The sequence below is a fragment of the Globicephala melas genome, chromosome 13 (assembly GCF_963455315.2).
Source record: "Globicephala melas chromosome 13, mGloMel1.2, whole genome shotgun sequence".
NCBI lineage: Eukaryota > Metazoa > Chordata > Mammalia > Artiodactyla > Delphinidae > Globicephala > Globicephala melas.
In genome coordinates this window covers 77,282,078-77,304,576 of record NC_083326.1, presented here as the reverse complement: position 1 = coordinate 77,304,576, position 22,499 = coordinate 77,282,078, and the positions used below count along the sequence as shown (strand labels likewise).

The 22,499-nt window shown below is 40.5% G+C and overlaps 1 protein-coding gene and 1 long non-coding RNA gene across 3 annotated transcripts in view; both read left to right on the top strand.

Moving 5' to 3' along the window:
• Positions 1-1,930: 1,930 nt before the first annotated feature.
• On the top strand, positions 1,931-6,420 carry LOC138842944 (uncharacterized). The gene is made up of 4 exons (XR_011377958.1): positions 1,931-2,042; positions 4,391-4,638; positions 5,016-5,070; positions 6,213-6,420. It is a non-coding gene; the product is annotated as an uncharacterized lncRNA (long non-coding RNA).
• An 843-nt stretch (positions 6,421-7,263) lies between these two features.
• Positions 7,264-22,499, top strand: part of MED13L (mediator complex subunit 13L) — a 300,989-nt gene continuing 285,753 nt past the window's right edge. For both annotated transcript variants that reach the window (XM_030860441.3, XM_030860440.3), the window contains exon 1: positions 7,264-7,455. In XM_030860441.3, coding sequence (XP_030716301.1) covers positions 7,384-7,455 — 72 coding nt within the window. In that variant the 5' untranslated portion in view covers positions 7,264-7,383. The remainder of the gene's footprint in view (positions 7,456-22,499) is intronic.

Below are 22,499 nucleotides of genomic sequence, written 5' to 3'. Positions count from 1 at the left end.
GTTGGCAGCCCATTTTAAAAAGGAAAAACTGAGACTCAAGCGGGAGAGATGAGTTGCTTGACTCATCCTTGCTGAGAACCTATAACCCAGGTGACCGGAGGAGCCCAGTGAACCTGTCACTGAAGCCATGTGAAGACAAAATGATGACTCAAGTTTCACATGTGGCATTTTTCCTGCCTCCAAAGTGCTGCCTGAGCAAAGGAGCGTGCTCTTTCTAAGGTTTGCTTTTAAATAAAATGATCTGTTGCAGAAAAGCAAGATCTGGCCCCCAGGCAGGGACCCAGCCAGCAAGGAGCTGGCACCCCTGTGCCAGGGAGCAGGGAAAGTGTCCTCTCAGGCTGGGAACTTAAAGTGCCAGATAGTTTGGAGGGAACTGGTCTGGTTCCTGGAGGATGGTGGCCTTTGTCTAACGTGCCAGGACCTGGATGTCACTTCTCAAAGAGCAGTATCACACAGGTAGGGCGGCTCCATCAGTTGCCTTCTCACCTATCCAGACCTCAGCTGAAGTCCCTGATTTAGGCCACCAGTGAAAAGACCTTTTCTTCCTTACAAAACCCCTGGACACTTGGGTCTGGCCTGGAGCACAGAAAGCAGAAAGGGTGAGATAGGCTGGCACAGTTGCCAGAGAAGTTGGCATCTCCCCTCCCAGTGCACAGTCTGGCTCTGGGCCACCCAGGCAGGCCGTTTCTTTCGTGAGCACTGACTTCGCACTTGCACAACCCTGGAGAGGAAAAGTTACGGAATCCACCTTGTGGACACCCTCTTCTCTTAGAGGTGATTTTGTTCACCCTAAAAGCAGAGTTGGCTGTCGTAAGTGAGGCCGTTCAGATTCCAAGAGAGTGTATGTGTATATGTGGGTCCATCCAGAGGAAACAGAATTTAGTTTCATATAATATATTTCACCACCTGCCATGGCCAGAGTGTGCAATATGTAAACTTAGTGGAGGCCGAAAATTTATGCATGTGGCCACTTGTTTTTGGTCAAGTGGCAGCATAGTCAAAGAAAAATTTCGGGGGACATTCACATACTTCTTTATTATTGGCTATTAGAAAGCCATTTGTCGTGGGCTGCTAAATTCATTCAAAACTCAGCACTACCAGAAGCAAGAGTCCTTTGTATGTAAGTGTAGGTAAAATGCCACTGAGTACAGTTAATTGAAGCTCATTGGGATTTTTAAAAACTCAAATCATGGCTTAAATGATCTCTTTGGTGGTGTTCCTTGGAGTTCCATCTCCGCCTACATTTTATAAAAAGCTCTGGGTCTGAAGAGTCACTGACATTTATTGAACACCTATTATGTGTTGGGCGGGTGCTGAGTGCTTTGTGTGCAATAACTCATTGAATAGTCACATTGGCTGTAAGAGGCAGATACAAGGATGACCCTGCTTTAGGGATGAGGAAACTGAGGCACAGAAAGTTTAAATCACCGTCCAAGAGGTCAAAAAGTTCAGTGGCAAGGCTGGGATCTGGACCAGGTGTCGTCCAGCCCTAAAGTTCTCGCCCTTTGCCAGACCTCAAGCCGTGCTCCGAGCCAGCAACAACTGCTATTGTTTTTACTTCATCCTCTGCACCGCCTTAGGGGAGGGGTTAGAACAGTTAGGAAATCCTTGATGGTTAGGAGCGGAGCTGTTATTGCCCAAGGCACCACAGCTTGACTGGTATAAGACCATTCTCTCAGAGGGAACCTAAAACCTCAACTTAAAAATTGAATTATGAAAGTGAAGGAATGAAAAGGATAGGCCTGCTTCGTGGAAGCGTCTGTAAGTGTCTTTATGGAATTATGGAATGAATGGCCTGTCCACACCTTGTGAGAGGGACCCAAGACCGGTGTTTGTCATTGTGCCAAACCCCTGACTGATCTCACTGGGACTGCCTTTGTTTCTCTTTTTGTTCTCAGCTGCTGACTTGAATAGCAAAAAAAAAAAAAAAAAAAAAACCTCAAGAGGAAGTGCAAATGGTCAAGAGACCTAAGAGAAGATCTACCTCACTGGAGTTTGGGAAAGCAAATTCAAACAGCAATGACGCCATTTTTCACCATCAGGTTGGCAAAAATTTTAAAAAGATTGGCAACTTCCAAGTGCTGGCAAGGTGGTGAGGAAGTATACTCTCTTCCGGTATTGCTTGAGGGAGTGTGAATTGCTACAATGTTTGGGGAAAGACTTCTGGTTGTATTTATTAACAGTAAAAATACACATTTATTAACAATAAAAAAGCAATCCTATTTTGGGGACTTTATTCTACAGAAATAAAAGTGTCAGTACATAAGGATATATGGATAAGGATATTACTGCACCCTTATTTATAGTAGGAAAAAACTGGAAACCACCCAAAGGTTCAGAAATAGGGGAATAATTGGATAAATTATGGCACAGGTGTTCTATGAAACACTATACAACGAATAAAAGATGGAGTTGGATCTAGATATATAGGCCTAGAGGTATATTTGTGATAAATTAAGTGAAAAAAAAAACAGCTTGCAAAGTAATATATGTGACATGATCCCTTTTTCATAAAAAGTAAAAAAAAAAATTCCCTTAGGAATGTGTGTTTACATTGCATGATTTGGTATGAGCTTGTAGGAAGCAGAGTAAGGATTCATAACAATTTGGTTGAGTTTGGATAATTCAGTGGTAGAGAAAAGAGTGTTCCTTTTTCCTTAGCATACTCCTGTGTTGTTTAACTTGTTACAGCTAGCATTTTGTAACTTTTGTTATTTACAACAAGATAAATCCAATAAAGCTGAGGTTAAAGGGAAAAAAACCCCAAGTGATGTGACTGGGTGCCACTTTCCATTGTACGAGGATGGACAAGTGACTGTGCTTGTTATAATTTATTGATCACTGCCGATGGGGATGTGCACTGTCCTAAGACCTCGCCCTGTGCTGTCACTCTGGGAGGTCCACCCACCGGAAGAAATGGGGGTCACAGGGCTTAAGTGACCTGCTCAAGGCTGCACAGCTAGTGCACCACAGAGCAGAGATTGGAACCCAGGTCTGTCTTACTCTGAAGCTGTATTCTTAACTCCTACAAAATACTCCCACCCTGCAGCTGTGGCGACTTCCTGTGGTCTTTCTAGTAGGGTGGTTCCTCCTCTGGTTATATTTTTGCTTCCATCTTCTCTCTGCCATTACATTTGGTAACCATGAAAGGGAACTAAACTGTCATTCTCAGAATATGACCTGAGACTTGTGCAGAGGGGCACGTCTATTTCCTGCCTGGGCAGTTAGGCGTTTTCACTAATGGGGAAACTTGGTCATGAACAAGGATGCTTCTGATGAGCCCCCCACATGGGGAAATGGACTCAGAAGTACCTGATGTCTTGCTGCTTCCTAGTCACCAGTATGGGTTTGGTTTGGTTTTGATCTTATCTCCTGAGGCTCTCCATCACCTCCCATTGCTTTCTCTATTAAAGACTCTGCAGATATTTATCAGTCATCTCCACAGTGCAGAGTCAAGGGTTTCTTTGCTAGAAATGAGCTAGCATGGAGGATCACCCATGTTGCCTTTTCACACAGGAGGAAACTGAGGCCCAGAGCAGTCGGGAGGCTTGTCTAAGATAACAGGGCCGCTCAGTGGCACATCTGAGACTAGAACCTGGTTCCCTTGGGTCCTCATTCTGTACTTATGTTGCCAGGGCAATTGCACACTGCACTTCTGACCTTTTCTCTTCTACTCTGGGGCCTTGGCTTTGACAGTCAAGCAAATCTCCCCAGATGAAGTTTTTATCCCCTTTTGCATTGTTTATTTGCTTTTTTATTTGATTGATTATTCTGTTTTCAATTTTATTGATTGATTTGTGTTGTTTATAACTTATTGTATTGAATAGGTAATATATATATTTGGCTAAAAAAATGTAAACAGTACAGTGAAAAGTAATTTCTCTTCCCACTGTGACTCTCTATCCCCAGAGGCAACTGATATTACCATTGTCTCTGGTGCAACCTTCCATGGATATGTCAATTAATAATCCCTTTTTGTGCTAATGATAGTTAGCACTGTCAGTACACATAGTGCTAACTCATTATTTTTAAAGGCTGCATGGGATTAAATTATACTGTTAACTACTCCCCAAATAATGGGCATGTAAGTTGATTTCTACAAGCAGTACTATAGTTCACATCTTTGCACTACAGGTCTTTATACATCTGTGCAAGTATCTCTGTAGGATAACCTCCTACAAGTAGAATTGCTCGGTCAAAGGGAATGTCCATTATAAATTTTGATCTTTTCCAAATTGACACCCAAAGCTGTGGTGCTAATTGATATTCCCACTGACAGTGAGAGTTCTGCTTCTCTTCACAGTTGCCTAAGCTTTTAAAATATTGTCAATACTTATTATGCTTTTTTTTTTTGTTTTTTGGCTGCACCACACGGCATGCGGGATCTTAGTTCCCCGACCAGGGATGGAACCCACGCCCCCTGCAGTGGAAGCTCAGAGTCTTAATGACTGGACCATCAAGGAAGTCCCTTATTATGGTTTTAATTGCTGTTTTTCTTATGATGAGTGTCTTAGTCTGCTTGTTGGGCTGCTGTAACAAGTTACCATAGACTGGGTGGCTTAAACAGGAAATATCTACTCCTCACAGTTCTGGAGGCTGGGAAGTCTAAGATCAAGGTGCCAGCCAATATGGTTCCTGGTAAGAACCCTTTTCCTGGTTCTGTCTTCACAGGGCAGGGGGGTTGGTGGGTGGGGCAAGGTGGGGAGAGAGAGATGGAGGGAGGTTAGGAGGGAAGGAGGGAGAGTGTTTGAAGGCTGGAAATCTTTCCTGTCTCTTCATACAAGGGCACTAATCCAATCATGAGGGCTATACCCTTGTGACCTAATTACCTGCCAAAGGCTCTATCTCCAAATACCATCACAGTGGGAAAGTTACAGCATATTAATTTTAGGGGGACACCAACATTCTGTCCATTGCAACAAGTGAGGTTGAACATCTTTTTATATATTTGAAAGCCATATGTCTTTCCTACTCTGTAAACTGTCCATGTACTGTTCTCATTTTTCTAATATTAGGTTGCTTTGGGAGACTTTTAAAAACCTTATTGAAGAATGAGAATTTGGTGACCAGGTGTGTAAGATGATATCCTGGGATATAAACACACCTGGATATGATGGACCATCACACTGTCTGATTGCTCAGGCCGAAGTAACACCATGCATGTTGATAAAGTGGTTTGACTTTTTTTTCCTAAACATTTTCATCAACAAATCTTAATAGAAATGCACAAAATTGGCCTGAGGTCAGTGGGTCAGCAACTGGGACCCCTTTTTGACAGATTGAGAAATGAGGGTCAGAGAGTTGAACCATGGTGGTCAAGGTAACACAACGGGGGGTGCCAAAGTCATCTCCAGGCCTCTGCTCACAGAGCCTTCTGGATTCAGGTTTGGGCTCTGGAGCCACACAGACCTGGGTTTGAGCCACTCACTAACTGGAGAGCTTGGAGGTGTCACTGCACTTCTGAGCCTTGACTTGTAGTCTAAGGATAATAACAGTATCTTCTTTATGTGACTGTTCTGAGGACTATGTGAAATAATGTAGGTACATTCGTTTTAACAGTGTCGGTGGGTTATAACCTAGTGTCAGCCATGGTAATACTACATGCTGCTCCTGGGTTTTGCTTTAACAGTTATTTGCAGTAGTTCCAAAGCTCAATTCGCATGTCTAAGACTTCTTTCCTTTTATTACACTCCATCTTTCTGCTGTTTTCCCATTCTTCCTTTTTTAAATCCAATCTGCATGGCTTTTCCACGTTTGGGGGCTTATTAATGAAGTTATCTCCTCCCCACCTTTGCAGGGAGCACAGGCCTTGAGGGCTGGGGAAGAGCCTCCTTATACTGGCATTCCTCCAGACTCCCATGCTGTATGCTCAAGAAATGTTGGTTATTGACTGAATGGAGCCAGGAGGGAAGGTCTGCTCCCAACCAGACCTAGTACAGTGTCTGGTAGTTTAAAAAATATATACATATTCTGGCACAAAGCAAGAGATCAGGAAGCATTTATGCAAAGAATGAATGCATACACACAGTGCCTAGGAGTAAGGGCTCGAAAGGCATTTCTGTATTCACAGTTAGCGCTCCCTGGGTGAGGCTTATAAACCTTAACGCAAGACCTTAGCTGCGCTGTGCCTGGGTGCAGGGGTTCGAATCCCACCCCCTCCTCTTCCCAGCTGTGCAACCTCGGGCAAGTGACTTAATCTCTTTGTGCTTCAGTTTTCTCATCTGCAAAACGCGGAGGACGGAGTGAGACCTCGAGGAGACACCCCCGAAACACTTGGATCTTCTGCTTGGCCCACGGCGAGCCCTTGCCACGCAGCCGGCCGGGGCGGTCCGGGGCACAGGCAAGGGGCCCCGAGTCCTCCGCAGCCACCTCCACGGGCATTCCCGGGGCTCGCAGTCGCGCCCAGCGGAGGTCTAAGCACCCGAGGGGGCGGGGCGCGAGGCCGCCGGCCCGGCCGCTGCCCGCGCGCCCGCCCCAGAGCCGCGTCGCCTGCACTTCTTTCTCTCCCTCTCCGTCTCGGTCTCCGTCTCCCTCCCTCTCTCGGCCGGAGAATCCGGCCCCACTCGGCTCAGCAGCGCCGCCCGCGAGCCGCCGCGGCCGCCGCTCCGACCCCTCCCCCGCCCCCTCCGCCACCCCCCCGCGCGGCCGGCGCCCGTCACGTGACGCAGCGCCAGCCAATGGCGGGCCGAGCCGCGGTCGGCGGCCGCCATTGCTGTCAGAGCGAGCGAGCCCCGGGAGGGAGGAGAAGCGAGGCTGACTGGGGAGGAGGGGGGGGTGGGGGAGGAAGAGGAAGGAGGGGACGTCGCTCGGCTGCCGGGGTCGCCCGCTGGCTTCGTCCGCACCCCCCCCTTCGCGAGTTCGCGCTCCGCGGCGGCGGCGGCTCCGAGGCGGCGGCGGCGACTCGGGCTCGCCTCCCCTCACGCGCCGGCGGGGGCCGAGGGGGAGTCGGTGGCTGGAGATAAACAAGGCGGCGGCGGCGGCGGCGGCGGCTGAGGAACAGGGAAGGCGGAGGCGGCGGCCGGCCCGCAGCGCCGGCCCGGGAGGCAGCGGCGGCCCTGAGAGGAGGGGAGGGCGCCGGGCCGCGCGGACAGCGCCCCCCGCCGCCGCCGGAGCCGCGGGAGCCGCCGCCGCCGCCCGAGCAGGAAGGAGCCGCGCGGTCGCCGCGGACCCCCCCGCCGGCCCGGGCCCGCCGCCCCCAGCGCGGCGTCGCCGCGGCGCCTCCCGCCCGCCCGCCGGCCCTCGCGCCCTCCACCGGCGGCGGCGGCGGCGGCGGCGGCCCGGCCGACCTGCGCTCCCCGGCGAGGCGCCGCCGCCCGGCCCGGCCTCGCCTCGGACGCCTCGCTCCGACATGCCCCGCTCTGGCGGCCGGGCTCGCGGAGGATCATGACTGCGGCAGCGAACTGGGTGGCGAACGGGGCGAGCCTGGAGGATTGTCACTCCAACCTCTTCTCGCTGGTGAGTAGTCGGGCTGCGGGGAGGGGGTTGTGTCGGGGGGGGGTCCCCGACCTCTGCCGCCGACCTCCGCCGCCGACCAACTTTCTCCTCCCGCCGCCGGGACTTCGCCCCTCCCTCGCCTCTCCCCGCCGTTCGCCTCTCGCCGATTCTCCCCCTTTTGGATCGTCTCTCCCTCGCCTTGGATCCCTTCCAGTGTTTATTTGGCTCTTTAAAAATCATTTGTGAGCGCGGCGCTCGGCGTGGAATTTGCATGTGGAAGTCTCAAAGCTGCGGATTCTGGGTCGCACTTCGAACGCCCACCCTCTGTTGCAATCGCACTCCCCTTCCCCTCCCATTTCCCCCCCTTTTCTTCCCTAAATGTGGAAGGCTTTGCCTTGTGATGCCCGCGCCTGCGATAAGCAGCTTTTTCCCCCTTGTGTCGGATCGGCTGCCCGCCCGCCCGCCTTTTGAATTTAAAAAAAATTCCATAATGACACCTGCAATTTCGCCCGAAAACAGTTGATTGAATGCGATTGTGTCAGTAAAGGACTCTTGCACCCGAAGCTCCCGGGATTGTAAACATCGACAGCCGTCTGCCTCTCGGGGCTTACTACGCTGGAGAGCCGTAAAGCCATTGCACCGAGCCGACGGAAGGTGGAGAAAGCTTTTTCTTCTTTCTCTCCTCCTGTGTCTTTTAAAAACTGTTTTCTCTCTCCTAACAACGAATCCACACACACACACAAAAGCAACAAGCTGGGCGGTTTGATAACATCGCTTTTATCTGCCTTCGCCTCTCTCGCGCTGTCTCTCTGATAATTGACAACTTTTCCTTCGGATTTGAATCGCCTGCCTTAATCTTGAAGCAGTTAGGGTGTCAATTGTTCTCCTGGAAGCCTGGCACCCGACGACGCCGTCTAGGTTCATCGAAATTAAAAATGTATAGGGTTCCAGCAACTCTTTCCTGGCGGTGGCAGTGACATTTGGTGGTAAATGCCATCTTTGCTTTTTATTGGGTCGTATTACCTAGCTCTGAAAACATTCACGTTGTTAAACCTGGCGTTTAGGCTAATAATTGCAGTGCGTGGTCTTTAAATATGTGCTTTGTGCATGAGTTACTGTATGTAGAACTATGTGCCCGGGAGACTACGAATTTGTTTAAATATTGAGCAAAGATTTGTAAACAGATGTAGGGCAATTATGTTTCAAGCGTAGAATATAATTGGAAAATTGGCTGAACGGTTTAATTTAGGCTTGAAAAAACTCAACTTAGTTTAAGTTGTGTACCCTTTTGGGGGGACTGCCTTTGGGGAACATGCATTTTGGAAATTGTTTTCTGTAACCTCTGCTGTAGATAGAGCTTTATTTCCTCTTAATCCTTGTTTACACTGGATAAATAATTTAGTGTTCAAATTGTAATTAGTTACATTTAATTATGGATAGCATAGATTTTTTTTTCTTTGAGACTAGTGGAGAAGTACAAATTCTTGCCAACTTTTCGAATGGAAGCTTTATTTTATTAAATATATTTCATTATGCAGATAAAAAAAGTCAAAATGTAATTTTTACCTACAAAGACCGAGTGACATAGTATCTGTGCTTTGTACTAGGATCAGGTCTTTTTTTTTTCTAGCATTTTTTTCGGATATTTAATCTTAAAATCAGTTATAAGTTGCGATTCTTACTCTCTGTACTGTGATAATTTTCCCTTGATCATTTGATATATGGGAATAAAACTCATTTTGCCTCCTGTTTTCTTCTCTCAGTCTATCATTTAGTATTAGTCAGATTTAGGGACTTCCATAGATTAGCAAACATTGATTAAGGGGTATTTAAAAGGTTTTTGTTTGGCGGCTGGTGACCACGTTGACACTTTATCAGGGAATTAAAATAACCAAGTAGACCAATATTAGTGAGGAGAGAGCCCCCAAATAACCATATATCATGCTGACTGGTAATGGCTTGTATATATGTGGCTAATTTATATACAGTACATTTTGTAGACAAATAAAAATCCATGTGTAGCCAGTCTTTAGTATATATCATTTCTTCTACCTTTTTTCTTTTTCTTTTCTTTTAAAGCTTAAGTAAGGATGTTAATGTTGATAGAGATAAGATGTTTAAGATTCTTTTGTAGAAACAATTTGTGGGAGCGGACTCTGTGCTTTATGACTGACTAAAGGTTTGTGCTTTGGGTATTTCTCTCCTAAACCTCTTTAAACCAGGAATTGATTTTTGAATATACTCTTTTTCTTTTTTTAATCAGAATTGCTCTTTAGGTAGCAACTTTGAAATGCGGAAAGGCATGGGTTGATTTTTTTTTTTTTAAAGGACTATAGAATGTCTACATTCTCTTTTAGGTGGAGGGTGGATTGGTGCTAATTAAAAAAATTACGAATCGGTTAAAGAACTGCTGATATTGTAAATTTTTCTCATTCCAAATTGAGCATTTTCTTGTAAATTAGATATAGCAGCAACCTGGGATAACAAAAATATGTTGCCTGAAGTACATTGTATAGAATAATTCCAAAGGAGATAAAATCATTACCCGTTCAAAATAAAGCATGTATTATAAGAACTCTTGGTGCTTTATAATGGCATGTATTTTTCTTTTTGGCCTGCAGTTGTTTTGAGCAGAGAAAACTATTGTTTATAGAGAATTTATCTAGATACTCATATTAATGTAGATTGAAATGTAAGCTAGAGATTATAAAGTTCTGTAACACAGTAATGATCCACCCACTTTGTGTTACCTTGAGGTGTTCATATGGCTTAGCAAAAGTTGATTTGTGCAGTCAGATGCCTTAAGGTTTTTGTCAGTCCTTTACTTATTTTGCTTTCTGATATTTCTGCTGCATGGCATTACATTTCCTAAATTCTTTGTCACCCCCTGCCCCCTTTTCCTAACATGTGAAAGATGCCATTGTGTATATATGATATGGGTCATTGTATGTGTTTCTTATTCTTACAGTTGTGAAATTTGTAGCTACTGCATTAAATGCATGCCTGGCTGTGCCTTTGTGACTCAAAACTGTTTTCTCATGCTGTCCATCACATTTCCAGGAGACTCTTGTTATATATTCACTCAGTTATAATTCAGATAAGTGTGTTAAATCTGCCCTTTTGGAAAGTGTACGAGTGCACCCTATGGTATGTCAACTCACCCTTGTGGAAAGATATAATTTCCAGATGTTAAGTACATCTTTAGTTTTGTTTCTTTACTTTTGTTTCTCAGTCGAGGTGATGTGGAGAAAAGCGATTTTGTGTCCTTTAACTAGATTTAAGTATATACTGTTTGACACAACAGCAGTCTAATTCTTAATTATGTGTGCTGCACATTCATGTTGTTTTATTTGCTTAGCATCTTCCTGACTATGGGGTAGTTGGGGGATGGTATCATTCTTCCTTCCTCAATTGAAACACACATTAGTACATAATTCCTATTAAGGACCATTCATTCTATATTTGAAGATTTTAAGGTAATCTGTTGTTGACCTGCTTCCTTTTTTCTGAAGAGATTTATTATAGTTTTTGCAGAGAAGGAAGATAGTTGTAAATGTAAAAACTTTGAGATCTATTCTTTTGAGTTAGAACCAGATGGGGAGGACTATCAATTGAAAATGAGGAAGAAGGAATGATTAATCTTCTCAAGTGCCAGTAAATATACAGGGTATTTTTTCATCTCAATTTCCAATTTTAGTATTTACACATAAAGCATCTTTTTTCCATGACGGTTCATTTTGTTGAATGAAAATGTTTATAATTTGCTAATGTATGTTTTCTGTTCAGTGTTTAGTTGTTAGTAGTGCATGGTGTTGCAGTATTTATATATTTTTAATAGCAATAATAGCTACCCAGTAATAATTGCCATATTAACCTCCAATTGCTAGTAAATATTTTTAAGTACATAATAGACAGCAATTTAAGGCATAGTGTAGCAGTTTATTGGACCATTTTAAAGAGCCATTTGTACGTGTTCATAATTTTAAAGAGAAAATAATGTACCTAAGACTTATATGCTGCAAAATATCTGTGTTATTGCTTGAAGTGCTCATTGAGAGGAAGTTAGGTTGGGGCTGTTTCTTTGTGAGAATAAAGGCGGCGGGGGGGGGGGGGGGGGGGGCGGTGCCTGAGGACAATGAGTGTTGAGTTTATGCCAGGTGCTTATGTAGTTTAGCACTTTCTTTGGAATATTTTGGCATTTTTTTTTCATGATTGTGTTAGGTATTTGGAGAAAAAAATCTCTTAAGGCACTCTTTTAATTAACATTAAGTTATAGTAGTGGATTATATTAATTAGGTTTGGAAAGATTGATTCATCTTTTTTGTTCACTGGCTAATTTAGCCTAGTTAATTGTGAGTTAATTGTATTCATCAAACACTTTCAAAGGTCTCCTCTGCTCTTGAGAGTAATAAGAAAGATACTGTCACCAGTTTATACTGTATTCTCTGTATCATATATTTGCAAAAGATAAGCGTATTCTATAGTTATATTTGTTAAATTATTTAAAATTGAAGTGAAATTCAGTGTAAATAGTAATAAGATTGTTTATGTGGATTTTTTTTTTTAATGAACAGTTAATTCAACTGTTCCTCAAAGTTTGATTCAAAGGTAGACTAGATATTTTTCTTTTTTTTGGCCATGCCGCCTGGCTTGTGGGATCTTAGTTCCCTGAACAGGGGTCGGACCCGTGCCCTGGCAGAGAGTCCTCACCACTGGACTGCCAGGGAATTCGCAGACTAGATATTTTTCTGAATGGTTTGACTTATTTTCAGTAGAAGAAAATAATAATCTCCTCCTCTGAAATAGTAGTAGAAGGTACTGATTTGTTGTTTTTTCTGAAAGTGGGTGATATGTTAATTTCACAGAAAAGTTAGCTAGTGAGAGAGATTAGACAAAGTTTATAAGAATTAGTAATATGGTTGAATATTAGGTATTATTACTGAGCTGTGCACTGCAGCCATTTATTAGAAATGGAGAAAAAAGATTTCTGTGACATTTCTTTTAGTGTCACTTATTTAAAATGTATTGTGTGCTAATCTGCTTTACAAACAATGTGTGTTGTAGCCACCAGAATTCCTGTTTTTGTCATTGTATAAACATTGTAATTTCGAGAAATTACATTTAATGCATTGCAAAGTGAGGTAGTTAGGTAGATAGCCTAAAAATGTGCTGTGGGAATAGTTAAAAAAAAATTTGCACCCACATTTGTTTCATAGGACTTGCTTAGAGATTTGGAGTTAATGAATCAATATTTGTAGTGTGTGTTGGAATTTCGGACTTTTCTTCCCACTTGAATCATTTAACAACTTTCTGATCCTGTTTAGATAATTTCCTTTTATAGTATAAGCTTTCATTGTTTATTCGAAAGATTTGAAGGTGTTAGCTTTGTTCTGTTGGGGGAATTCACTTCATTACATAGGGGAGATGATTTTCCATTAATCTTGGTAAATATTAACATAAATGAGGAATTGTAAATTCACGTTCATTTGCATGAATGAAATGTATATGTTTGCCCAATTTTTGTTTAGTATAAAGTCACTTATGTACATCAGTATAGTTTTCTATCTTTGCTTTAGCTGATACAAAAATAGTTTTAAATGCTTTTAAAATGTTATGGTAGCTCCCCATCCTACTATAGTGTTTTGTTACTTAAGTTTTGAAATCGTTGGATTCTGTCCTCATAAATTGGCTATCATAGTCTTCTTTTAGGAACTCCTGTTTTACTTGCATTTATATTAGCATGTTTTAGTTATGTTTTTTGGAGTACAGTTGTTTTCCTTTTTTAAGCTGATAAAATGTCTTTTAGAGTGCATTTGGATTCTAGTCAAGGAAGATTAAGTTTTTTCCATTAATTTCTAGGTGAGAATTAGAAGAATCAATGGTGTCCAAGGGAGAACGTTTATGTCACTGGCATTTTCACACTCTGTAGTTTATTATGTATATTTCTGAGTGTTTATTTTCTCATTCCAGATGAATTGTGGTAGAAACTTATTAAAACCGTATTTCTACTACTGTGAAATAGCACAGAGCCCTGGTTGACAGCTTTCTGCATTTTGTACTTTTTCCAGTACAGTGAAATTCCATTACTGTTAAAGGAACCTCCTGAGTTGATTATTTGAAAATTTCATTTGTACCTTTATTTTACATTGTTTAGATTTGTAACTTAAAAAAATGAAAAGGGGAAGATAAAGAGAATTAGGTAGATTTGCAGGTAAATTTTTTTTTCTCAGTCTTCACTAGATTTCTTTACTGGAATAATTCTTAATTTGTATTAAGTCACCACTTTAATTGGATATATTTAAGACAGTTGATATTAAAATTAAATTTGAGGAAATGATTTGTTTCAAATAAAATATGTAATTGTGCATAGAATTCTTTATAATATTGAGTAGAAATTTTAAAGATTGATCATCTAAAAGGTATTAAATTGCATGAAAACTGTGATCCCCCTCCCCCCCAAGATCATTGATACATTTCTGAGGAAGTATTTTTGCATAAGACACATAAAGCTTCCTCATATAGTTCCACAGTCCATCTGCGCTTAATTTGAGAGGTAATAAGGTATTCAAAAGTATAATTGGTGTTACAAAACATTTTGTGTTGGTAATTCTCATGATTGAATGTTAATATCCTAAAGAGAAATGAGGAAGAAGGTACATCTATCCAACTCAGGAACCAGCTCCTAGTTTTTTTGCACGTGTATATGTCTGGCACAATCCTACTCATCTTTTAAGGAGGTCAAATGTCACCTCCTCTGTGAAGATTTCCTAGACTCCCACAGGTAGAACTTGTCACTCTTGCTCCTTCCGTGTACCTCCTTCTCTCTACCTGTGATAATCATATGAGCTTCTGTAGGGCTGTGACCCTAAGTCATCTTTCCATTCTCTTCACAGTTAAGTGCTAATTAATTCTGTTAAATGAACGAATGACTGGAAAACTATTCTCTTCGTCACCTTGTTCCCTAAGGGAGTTCTCATTGCCCATTTAGGTCCTGATCACAATATGTTATTTATTATTATTTTAAAAATTTATTTAGCTGTTTAGCTCTGTGTTCTGAATATACATTATCTAGGCTGTATGTACTGGGGCTTGGTAATATTTTAGATGAGTTCTAGAAAATCTTTATTAAAGAGAATTCCAGCTGATCAAGGGAGACATGCTTATACCTCAAAGGAATAGGAATTCAGTTAGTATTTAGGTTTTGTCTAATGTGGTAGGCAACCTATAGATTTCGGAACCTGTTGGAGATTTTGTTCGGGGCTTGATCCAGAATTCCTTCATTTCCATTCTCTAAGCCATATAAGAGGGCTTTTGCTCAACCTTCAGTTATAAGATTACTTTGCATGAGCTCAGTAAAATGGGTAGTAAACTGGTCGGTAATAGGGAAAGTTGAGTGGTATTCAAACTTTTTATTTTTTCTACTAGTGACTACATCTGGTTGCTTGCATAATGGTTTTGTGCCTCAGTTCCTCCTATAAACTTGAAGGAAATATGGGGGTCAGGAGGTTTGAAAAATCCTTTTGAGTATCTTTTAAGAAAAGTATTTTGGATGACTAGATAATGTTTTTTAATAGGAAGAGACTTCTGGCAAATTACAACTGAAGTTATAGAGTAGCCCTAGGCAGTTAACCAGGAAGTTGGAATGGCAAAATTACTTGTTTTAAGTATGGCAGCTATATTGTATTTGTGCTTTTTTGGAGGGAGCAGAAGATTAAATTGTTCTTGTGTTTTCTTTGTAAATAAGCCATCTTTAGATGTTAACAACTTTTCACTTGTTTATGTGATTCTCAGTTGTGTGGTGTCTTTAATAAGCTAGGTGATTCTGCTGTACCAGCCCTGAGCTCTGACTGGCTGAGACTGGAGATTGAACCGTGGCTCTTATTTAGTAGTTTAAGCTATTAATTCCTTGGCAGCTCTGGAGTGCTCTTTGAACTTTAAATAGCAGTTCTATTAACATTTTGAGAGTTGTCTCAGGGAATGTCAGAAATAGTACTTAATAAATATCTTTTTCTTTTTAAAGACTAAATCATGTTTTAGTTTCACACACATGTCACAACCCTTACTTTGTTTTGAGCAAAGTATATATCCTCAGCTACCAACCAGTTTCTATTTTCCATTTAATAATGTGGCAACATCTAAAAATATTGTTTAGACTTTGTTGAAGGAAGGAAAGCCCCTCCCCCATCTGTAGTTTTTGTCTTAGTCATGTCGAATATGAATAGTGTTCTAAGTTTTTATCCAAAGTGTACAATTTTACATGTAGGTGGTTTTCAGCATTCTGAATATCAGAAAAAGTTAATTTGTATGTAAGTTTGCTTTCACATAAAAACAGACCCTTAATTCTGTTGCTATAAATGATGGTTTGCCTATTGTATTGTACTTAATTACTTGTGTTATAGAACTCGAATGCTATTTATGGGAGCATCGTTATGGGAAAGTTTAGAATATTAGGAGTACTTTTCCTCTGAGTAGTTTGCTGGCAATCAGAGCAGGCACTCCCTAAAACCCATCTTAGATGCTGCGGGCAGTGGGAGTGAGGTGAGGATGACCCAGACTCTAGGCCCACTTCAAGGCCTAGGAGAGGATTGCTGTCTGAAAGAGAGGCTTGAAGAGGGTGTTGAGAGGTGAGGGTGGTTCCTTCCCAATGGAAGAACAGCAGTTTTGGAGCAAGGATTGAAGCCAATTTTCCCATCCCTACCTGAAGGTATCCGCTGCTCTGCTGCTTCCTCTTTACTGATATACTTTTATTAAAACGTAGGGAATAGTGATAGGTTCTGTGATGTCATCAGGAAAAGATTTTGTATTTCTTTGCCCTTTAGCTCTTCCCTTCTTTCCTCTTTCACTCACTCCTAGAGAAAAACTTTCTACTTGATATTTTGTGTGGTAAATGAGGACTTAACGAGCCTCAGTGAAGTGAAAAGGGAATTGGGGGTGACCACACTGGATGGTGTAACCAATAAATTAGTATTTAGATATTAATTTTTTTGTATGTTATGCCTGAGAAATCTAGGACAATATATATTCATTTTCCAGTCATGTATATACATCAGAAATGATTGAAATCAGTCTTGGGCTTACAAAAGGGCTAAGGGTCTGATGTGTAGAATAAAGACCTACATATACTATTTAGTTTCTAAGATTGTAGATGGTAAATGCAGAGGGAAAGCAGCATGGACAGACAGCATAGTAACTCAGCCAGAAAAACTCAGAAGGGGGGTTTTAAACTGGATCTTGAAGGAATGGATGGATATGGATTGCTAGAGGGGAATGCAAAGGATATTCTTTGGAAGCTCAGTTGACAGCTCTGGGTCTGTCCTTGAGAATATTTCCTGAAGTGGTATATAGGAGAGCACTTCTAATTTATGGTCTTGCTTCTTGGTTTCCTTTTAAAAAACAGTACAAAAACTTGTTGAAATCTGGTTTTTGTTAGGTGGAAAATTTGAAGTGTGGGCATGCTGATTTAGGTTAAGAAATGGTGATGTTAAAATAATCAGTTTTCTAAAATAATTCGGTTCTGAACTTTAAAAAAAACAGTGCTATATTACACAAAATGCTAATGACTAAAGTGACAAATATTTCAGAAACTGGACAGACGTGAATCTTAAATGAGCAGATGGGATATGAAACTAAAAGCGGGAGATAATCCAAGACAATATAGAAACTATTATGAGAAATGAATTGAGGAAAAACAAGTGTGTTAAATGGTATTACATTTACTAATATGTTTAAAAGCTTTTCTAGGATTGCTCTCTTACATAGACAAATTGGAATTGTTGAACTGTGTAACCTATCATTTAAAAAATTTCGTTCATTTAAAACAAATTGGATTTTGATCCAGAATTACTTCTCATGAAGCCTAGACATTTAAGTCATGAATATATATGTTAATGTGCTTTCAGTGGGCAATATAATTTGCTTTATCTGACTTAAAAATAAAAAAAAAGAATAATCATAATTTTCAAAGACAACTGTGGTGGACCTTGAAGGGGAGAGGTTAGGAGTGAAAGATGAGGAATTTTGCTGTTTGGGCAGCTTGGTACTTGAAATCATTACATATGACTGTTGAGGGTAGAATCTGGATTACAGTGGCTTGCAGAATGAATGAATGGTACACTTTTCAGTTGAAGGAGGTTGATGTGAGGCAAGCAGTGATGTGGGAGTGAGGAAGGTAAGAGATTGAAAGGTAGATGAAGGAAATTTTTCAGAAGGCAAGAGCCTCATTTGTGTTTATACATTAGTAGCAACAGTAGTGGAGAGATGGAAAGAAAGATGAAAGACATAAGTTGATAATTGATGAAACAATCTGGCTGGAAATGGTATTAGGAACCCAGGTGATGGGGTTAGCGCTGGAAAAGAGCAAGACACCTGTGAGAAATAAAAGATGTGAGCATATAAGAAATGAGTAAGTGTGGACAATCTCAGTTGTAACTTGAGTGCTTTTTAAATTCACAGATTAAAGATACTGAGCTTGAGCCTGAATAAACACTTAAAAATTTTTTTTAGCTAAAAAAATGTGCATTTTACTTGATGTGCTTGTTACTGTTAACCATTTTTGTTTTTATTTTCCTTTAATGGTTGTTTTAAGTAGGTCAAATGTCACCTCCTTGGGTTGTACACTTAACAGTTACGAAACTGATTTTGAGCTAGTCACACCAGAACAGGTACATATCTGCCCAAATGAGAAGCCTTTTTCAAAATACGCCCCCTTGAAATGAATCAAATATTGATGCCATTGTCCGTAATATGTTTTTGGTCCTTTTCCTATGGAATTTCTTTTAGAGACAGTTTAGTCAGCCACCCCAGAAAATTTTATAAATTTTAAAGTATACTTCTTTGGTCAGTGTCTTTTCTTCTCTCTCTTTAGTTCTGCTTTGTGCTGTAAATTTTGTTGCTGAAGTCAGTATTTAGTGCCTTCTGATGGGGGTCTTACAGGTGATGAGCAAAAATCCTGGGAAGAACTCTACTTTTGGATATACAGTTGACTCTTGAACAACATGGGTTTGAACTGCATGGGTCCATTTATACTCGGGTTTATTTCAATAAATAAATACTACAGTACTATGCGATCTGCAGTTGATTGAGTTCGTGGATAAGGAGGGCTGACTGTAAAGTTACATGTGGATTTTCAACTCTGCGGGGTGGGCAGTTCAAGCGCCAACTCTGTTGGCATGTATACATTATGCATGTGTGCCAAGAGTTCCAGCCTTGCTTGTACGGTTGCCTCCCAGGTTCTTTGTCTAGTGCTTCAGTGTCCTTTGTTTCAGTACGGTTTCAGTGGAGGTAGATTTAGTGGCCCATTGATTGGTAAGACTAGATATTGGGACAGATTAAGGGGAGGTGGCATTTTTGCTTTCTGGGGATCAAAGCAAATTATCATAAGAGGAGGAATAGAATTGTAAGTTGTGCCCTGTCTGTGTCTGTCTAGCAAATGTTAGATATCATCCTGAGGTTCATTTTTGGCTAGGCTGAAGAATTAAAAAGAAGAGCCTTGGGATAAATAAATTGAGATAATTTCTTAAGGTTTTAACAGAAGGTTTGGTCTGTGAGACCAAAGTACTTACCTTTTCCACTTAGCATTGCTTTACTCATTTGAGACTGCCTAGGAAGTCATCCAGTGTCCCATACATGTTCTTTCAGCAGCTTCTTCCACAGGTGAAGATTAGCATTCATACGTATTTAGGATTTTAATTTCTCATGGTCTGCCTTAATATTCAGTGTTAGGGGAGGTGCAGAGGATGTTTTACCTATAGCAGGCATGCCTATATTATTTAGATTGAGTTGCAGTGGCAAGTATTATTTTCTACTTCTGAATTCAATGAGATTTTTCTCAATAATGGTTTTCATGTTACATAGATGATTTTATTTATAATTCCTTCCCTTCTTAAAATACTTTTCACATTAAAAAATGGGAATTGAAATCCTGTCAGAAAGTGTGGCAATATAATCCTAGAGCTATAAATATTTTAGGAAAATTTACTTAAATGATAATTATGCTAAATAAATAATAGGCACTTTTAAATTGTACAGATTTATTTAACACCTGAACAGTCTAACATTTAGAATTTATACCAGAGCATAAATCTACATCATAGCTACTAAAGACCATAAATATTTACCTTCTGAAATATAAATCCTAAAGTCTAAGTTACTAAAAACATTTTTCAAAGTATATTGGTTTACATACAGCGTGTACAGAGTGTAATCATCTGCATGGATTGAATCAAGTGTCGTGATCCCAGGTGACTAAATTCTTTAGTTGTCTGTAAATTACTTGAGATATGTATGAAAATAATATTTTGTTGCTGTTTGGTGATATCATGGTGAAACTGAGCTTTGTAACCCAGACAGATGGTGCTATTCTTGAGTCTGTCTGCAAGGTCCTGTAACATTTAATTAAACAGAATGATTCTCATGAGAACCCATACTTAGATATGTGTAAGCTAATAAACTGTCTTCTTTAGTAAATTTTATAAATTTGATTTGAAAAAGAAGTATTTACTTGTTCTTAGGAAACTTTTCTAATGACTGTGTTAGGATGAGTAGTCTGGTTTGGTAGTTTATATGGTAAACTCAAGGAATAGTCTAGAAGGAAAACAAATGGGATTCACTAAGGTAGGTGCTTATCTCCTACAGTAACTTTGATTTTGTTGTCAAACTTTCTCATATGGTAGATGTGATACACTGTTAAGAACTCTTAAGAGCTGACTTTAACAATTTCCAGAAAACTGTGAGAAATTTGGCAATATATGTTAACATTCATTTTAGAAAATAGCTATTGATTTAAAATCCTTGTGATCTACCTTACATTTTAATATTAGAATTGAAAATAGAAACAGCTCAATCCAGTTTTAATACATTAGGTAGATAGAACTTTATTTAGCTGTTTTGTAAAAGTTTGAGTTTGGAGGTAATAGTATATGGTTGAGATGAATAAATCTATCAGTTACCTAAATAATTACATAAATAATACATTAATGAGTCATACAATATTTCTAGATATCTTTGGAAATTATTCTTTTATTAAATTAACTTATTTTTATTTAATGCTTAGTCTTTAATAGATAGGAGACAAGCCTGAAAGGTGATGTTTGACGCCAGATTGGATGACATGAAGAAGCTGGACGTTTATTCTGTATGCACAGGGGAATGCCTGAAGGCTTTTGAGGAGGATAATGACCTGATCAGATTTATGTTTCAGAGAGAAAACCGAGGTGGGCTTTGTGTAGTGTTGATTGTAATAGTGGAGAAACCAAAGGCAGAGAGAAGACTCTTAGAATAGTCTAGATCTGAGAAATTATGCAGGGCCAGTAGGAATAGAGAGAAAGAAATGGGTTCAAGTAGTATTTTGGAGGTAGAATTTGACAGGACTTGGTCACCAATATTGTATGTCATAGGAGAGGAATCAAATGGCAAACAGATATTCTTGGTTTTATAGCATTTGCATTCTCGTTTATACAAAACAAAGAAAACTGTTGGCAACATCCATGAGCTGTAGTTGTTAGCAGAAGACCTACGCTTTGATCACAGGCATATATGAAAGTATTCACTGAGCCTGGGTTCTTGCTGTTAAATTAAGCCTTGTGGAACTCAAAAGTTTTAAAATTAACTACAGACAAGAGCTGGGGGCAGAAAGACAAGAGATAGTGAAAAGAAAGTAAAAACAAACATTAGCCTATGTAATCTGCCTATTTTCAGAAAAGGTTTGAAGCAGTGGGAACAAGATTTTTTTCCTAAATTGAGAATAAGATTTATGAGAAAAGAGGGATGGATTAAAAAGTTGGGGAAGATGTTATAAAGCAGAAACTAACACACCATTGTAAAGCAATTATATTCCAATAAAGATGTAAAAAAATGATATTAAGGAATAAAAGTCCTATATTTTAAAAATACATACCAAAAATGTATAGATGGGGCTTCCCTGGTGGCGCAGTGGTTAAGAATCTGCCTGCCAATGCAGGGGACACGGGTTCGAACCCTGGTATGGGAAGATCCCACATGCCACAGAACAACTAGGTCCGTGAGCCACAACTACTGAGCCTGCGTGTCCAGAGCCTCTGCTCTACAACGAGAGGCCACCGTAGTGAGAGGCCCGCGCACCGCAATGAAGAGTGGCCCCCGCTTGCCGCAGCTAGAGAAAGCCCTCGCACAAAAATGAAGACCCAACACAGCCCCCCCGCAAAAAAAATTTAATTAAAAAAAAAAGTTGGGGAAGAAAGGAGAAGGCAAGACTGGTGGGGTAGGTGGAGAGGTGTGGGTTGTGAGTGGTGCTGGTTGTAGGTGGGAATCAAGAATATTTTGGTAGGGGAAGAGCTCTTGAATTTTTGATTATCAGAAATGGGCATGGAGAAACTCTGATAGAAAGAAAGAAAATAGAGGGGGGAGTGCCCTAACAGCAATTGGCTCTATCAGCGTTTGTTCCATAGAGCCTCTGCTTTTAATAGTGGTAAGCTCACAACATCATGGATGAACCTCAGAAACACAATGTAGAGACCAACAGTTGACTACCGGCTCATAAGGAATGCAGTAGAGGTTACAACAACTCTCCACTGTATATTCCCTTGTAATAATAAATATGTTGAATTAAACCAAAAAAAAAAAAAAGTGGTAAGCTCAGAAAGCAGATTACATTCTCCCTCTGTAAATCTTTGAATTATTTTCACTTAGTTTTTTATTTAAAGGTTTTCTTTCTATCAGTTTCATATTAGTGATATTTTTGGTAGGATGAAATAGACTTTTACCCCTATTTTTCTTCTTGCCTTTGTGGAAATTACCAGTTTTTAGGAATTGGCATAGTGGATAGAATAGAGAGGACATTTGTAAAGACCACAAAACAGTGTGTATCTTTGGTGCTATTCTTCATTCTCATTTTGGGTTCCTTTAAATTTTCATTCCTGTCATTCTATTCTCTGTTCCCTCAGCACTTAGCTTTCTGATTGGACAATATTTTTATAGATACTGAGAGTGTAATTGTTATGCCGTATCAGATTTCTGCCTCGCATATTGGGAAAACTTTTTCCTTCCTCTTTCCCTCTCTGCCCATCCTTCCATACCCCTTTCCTTTTTAA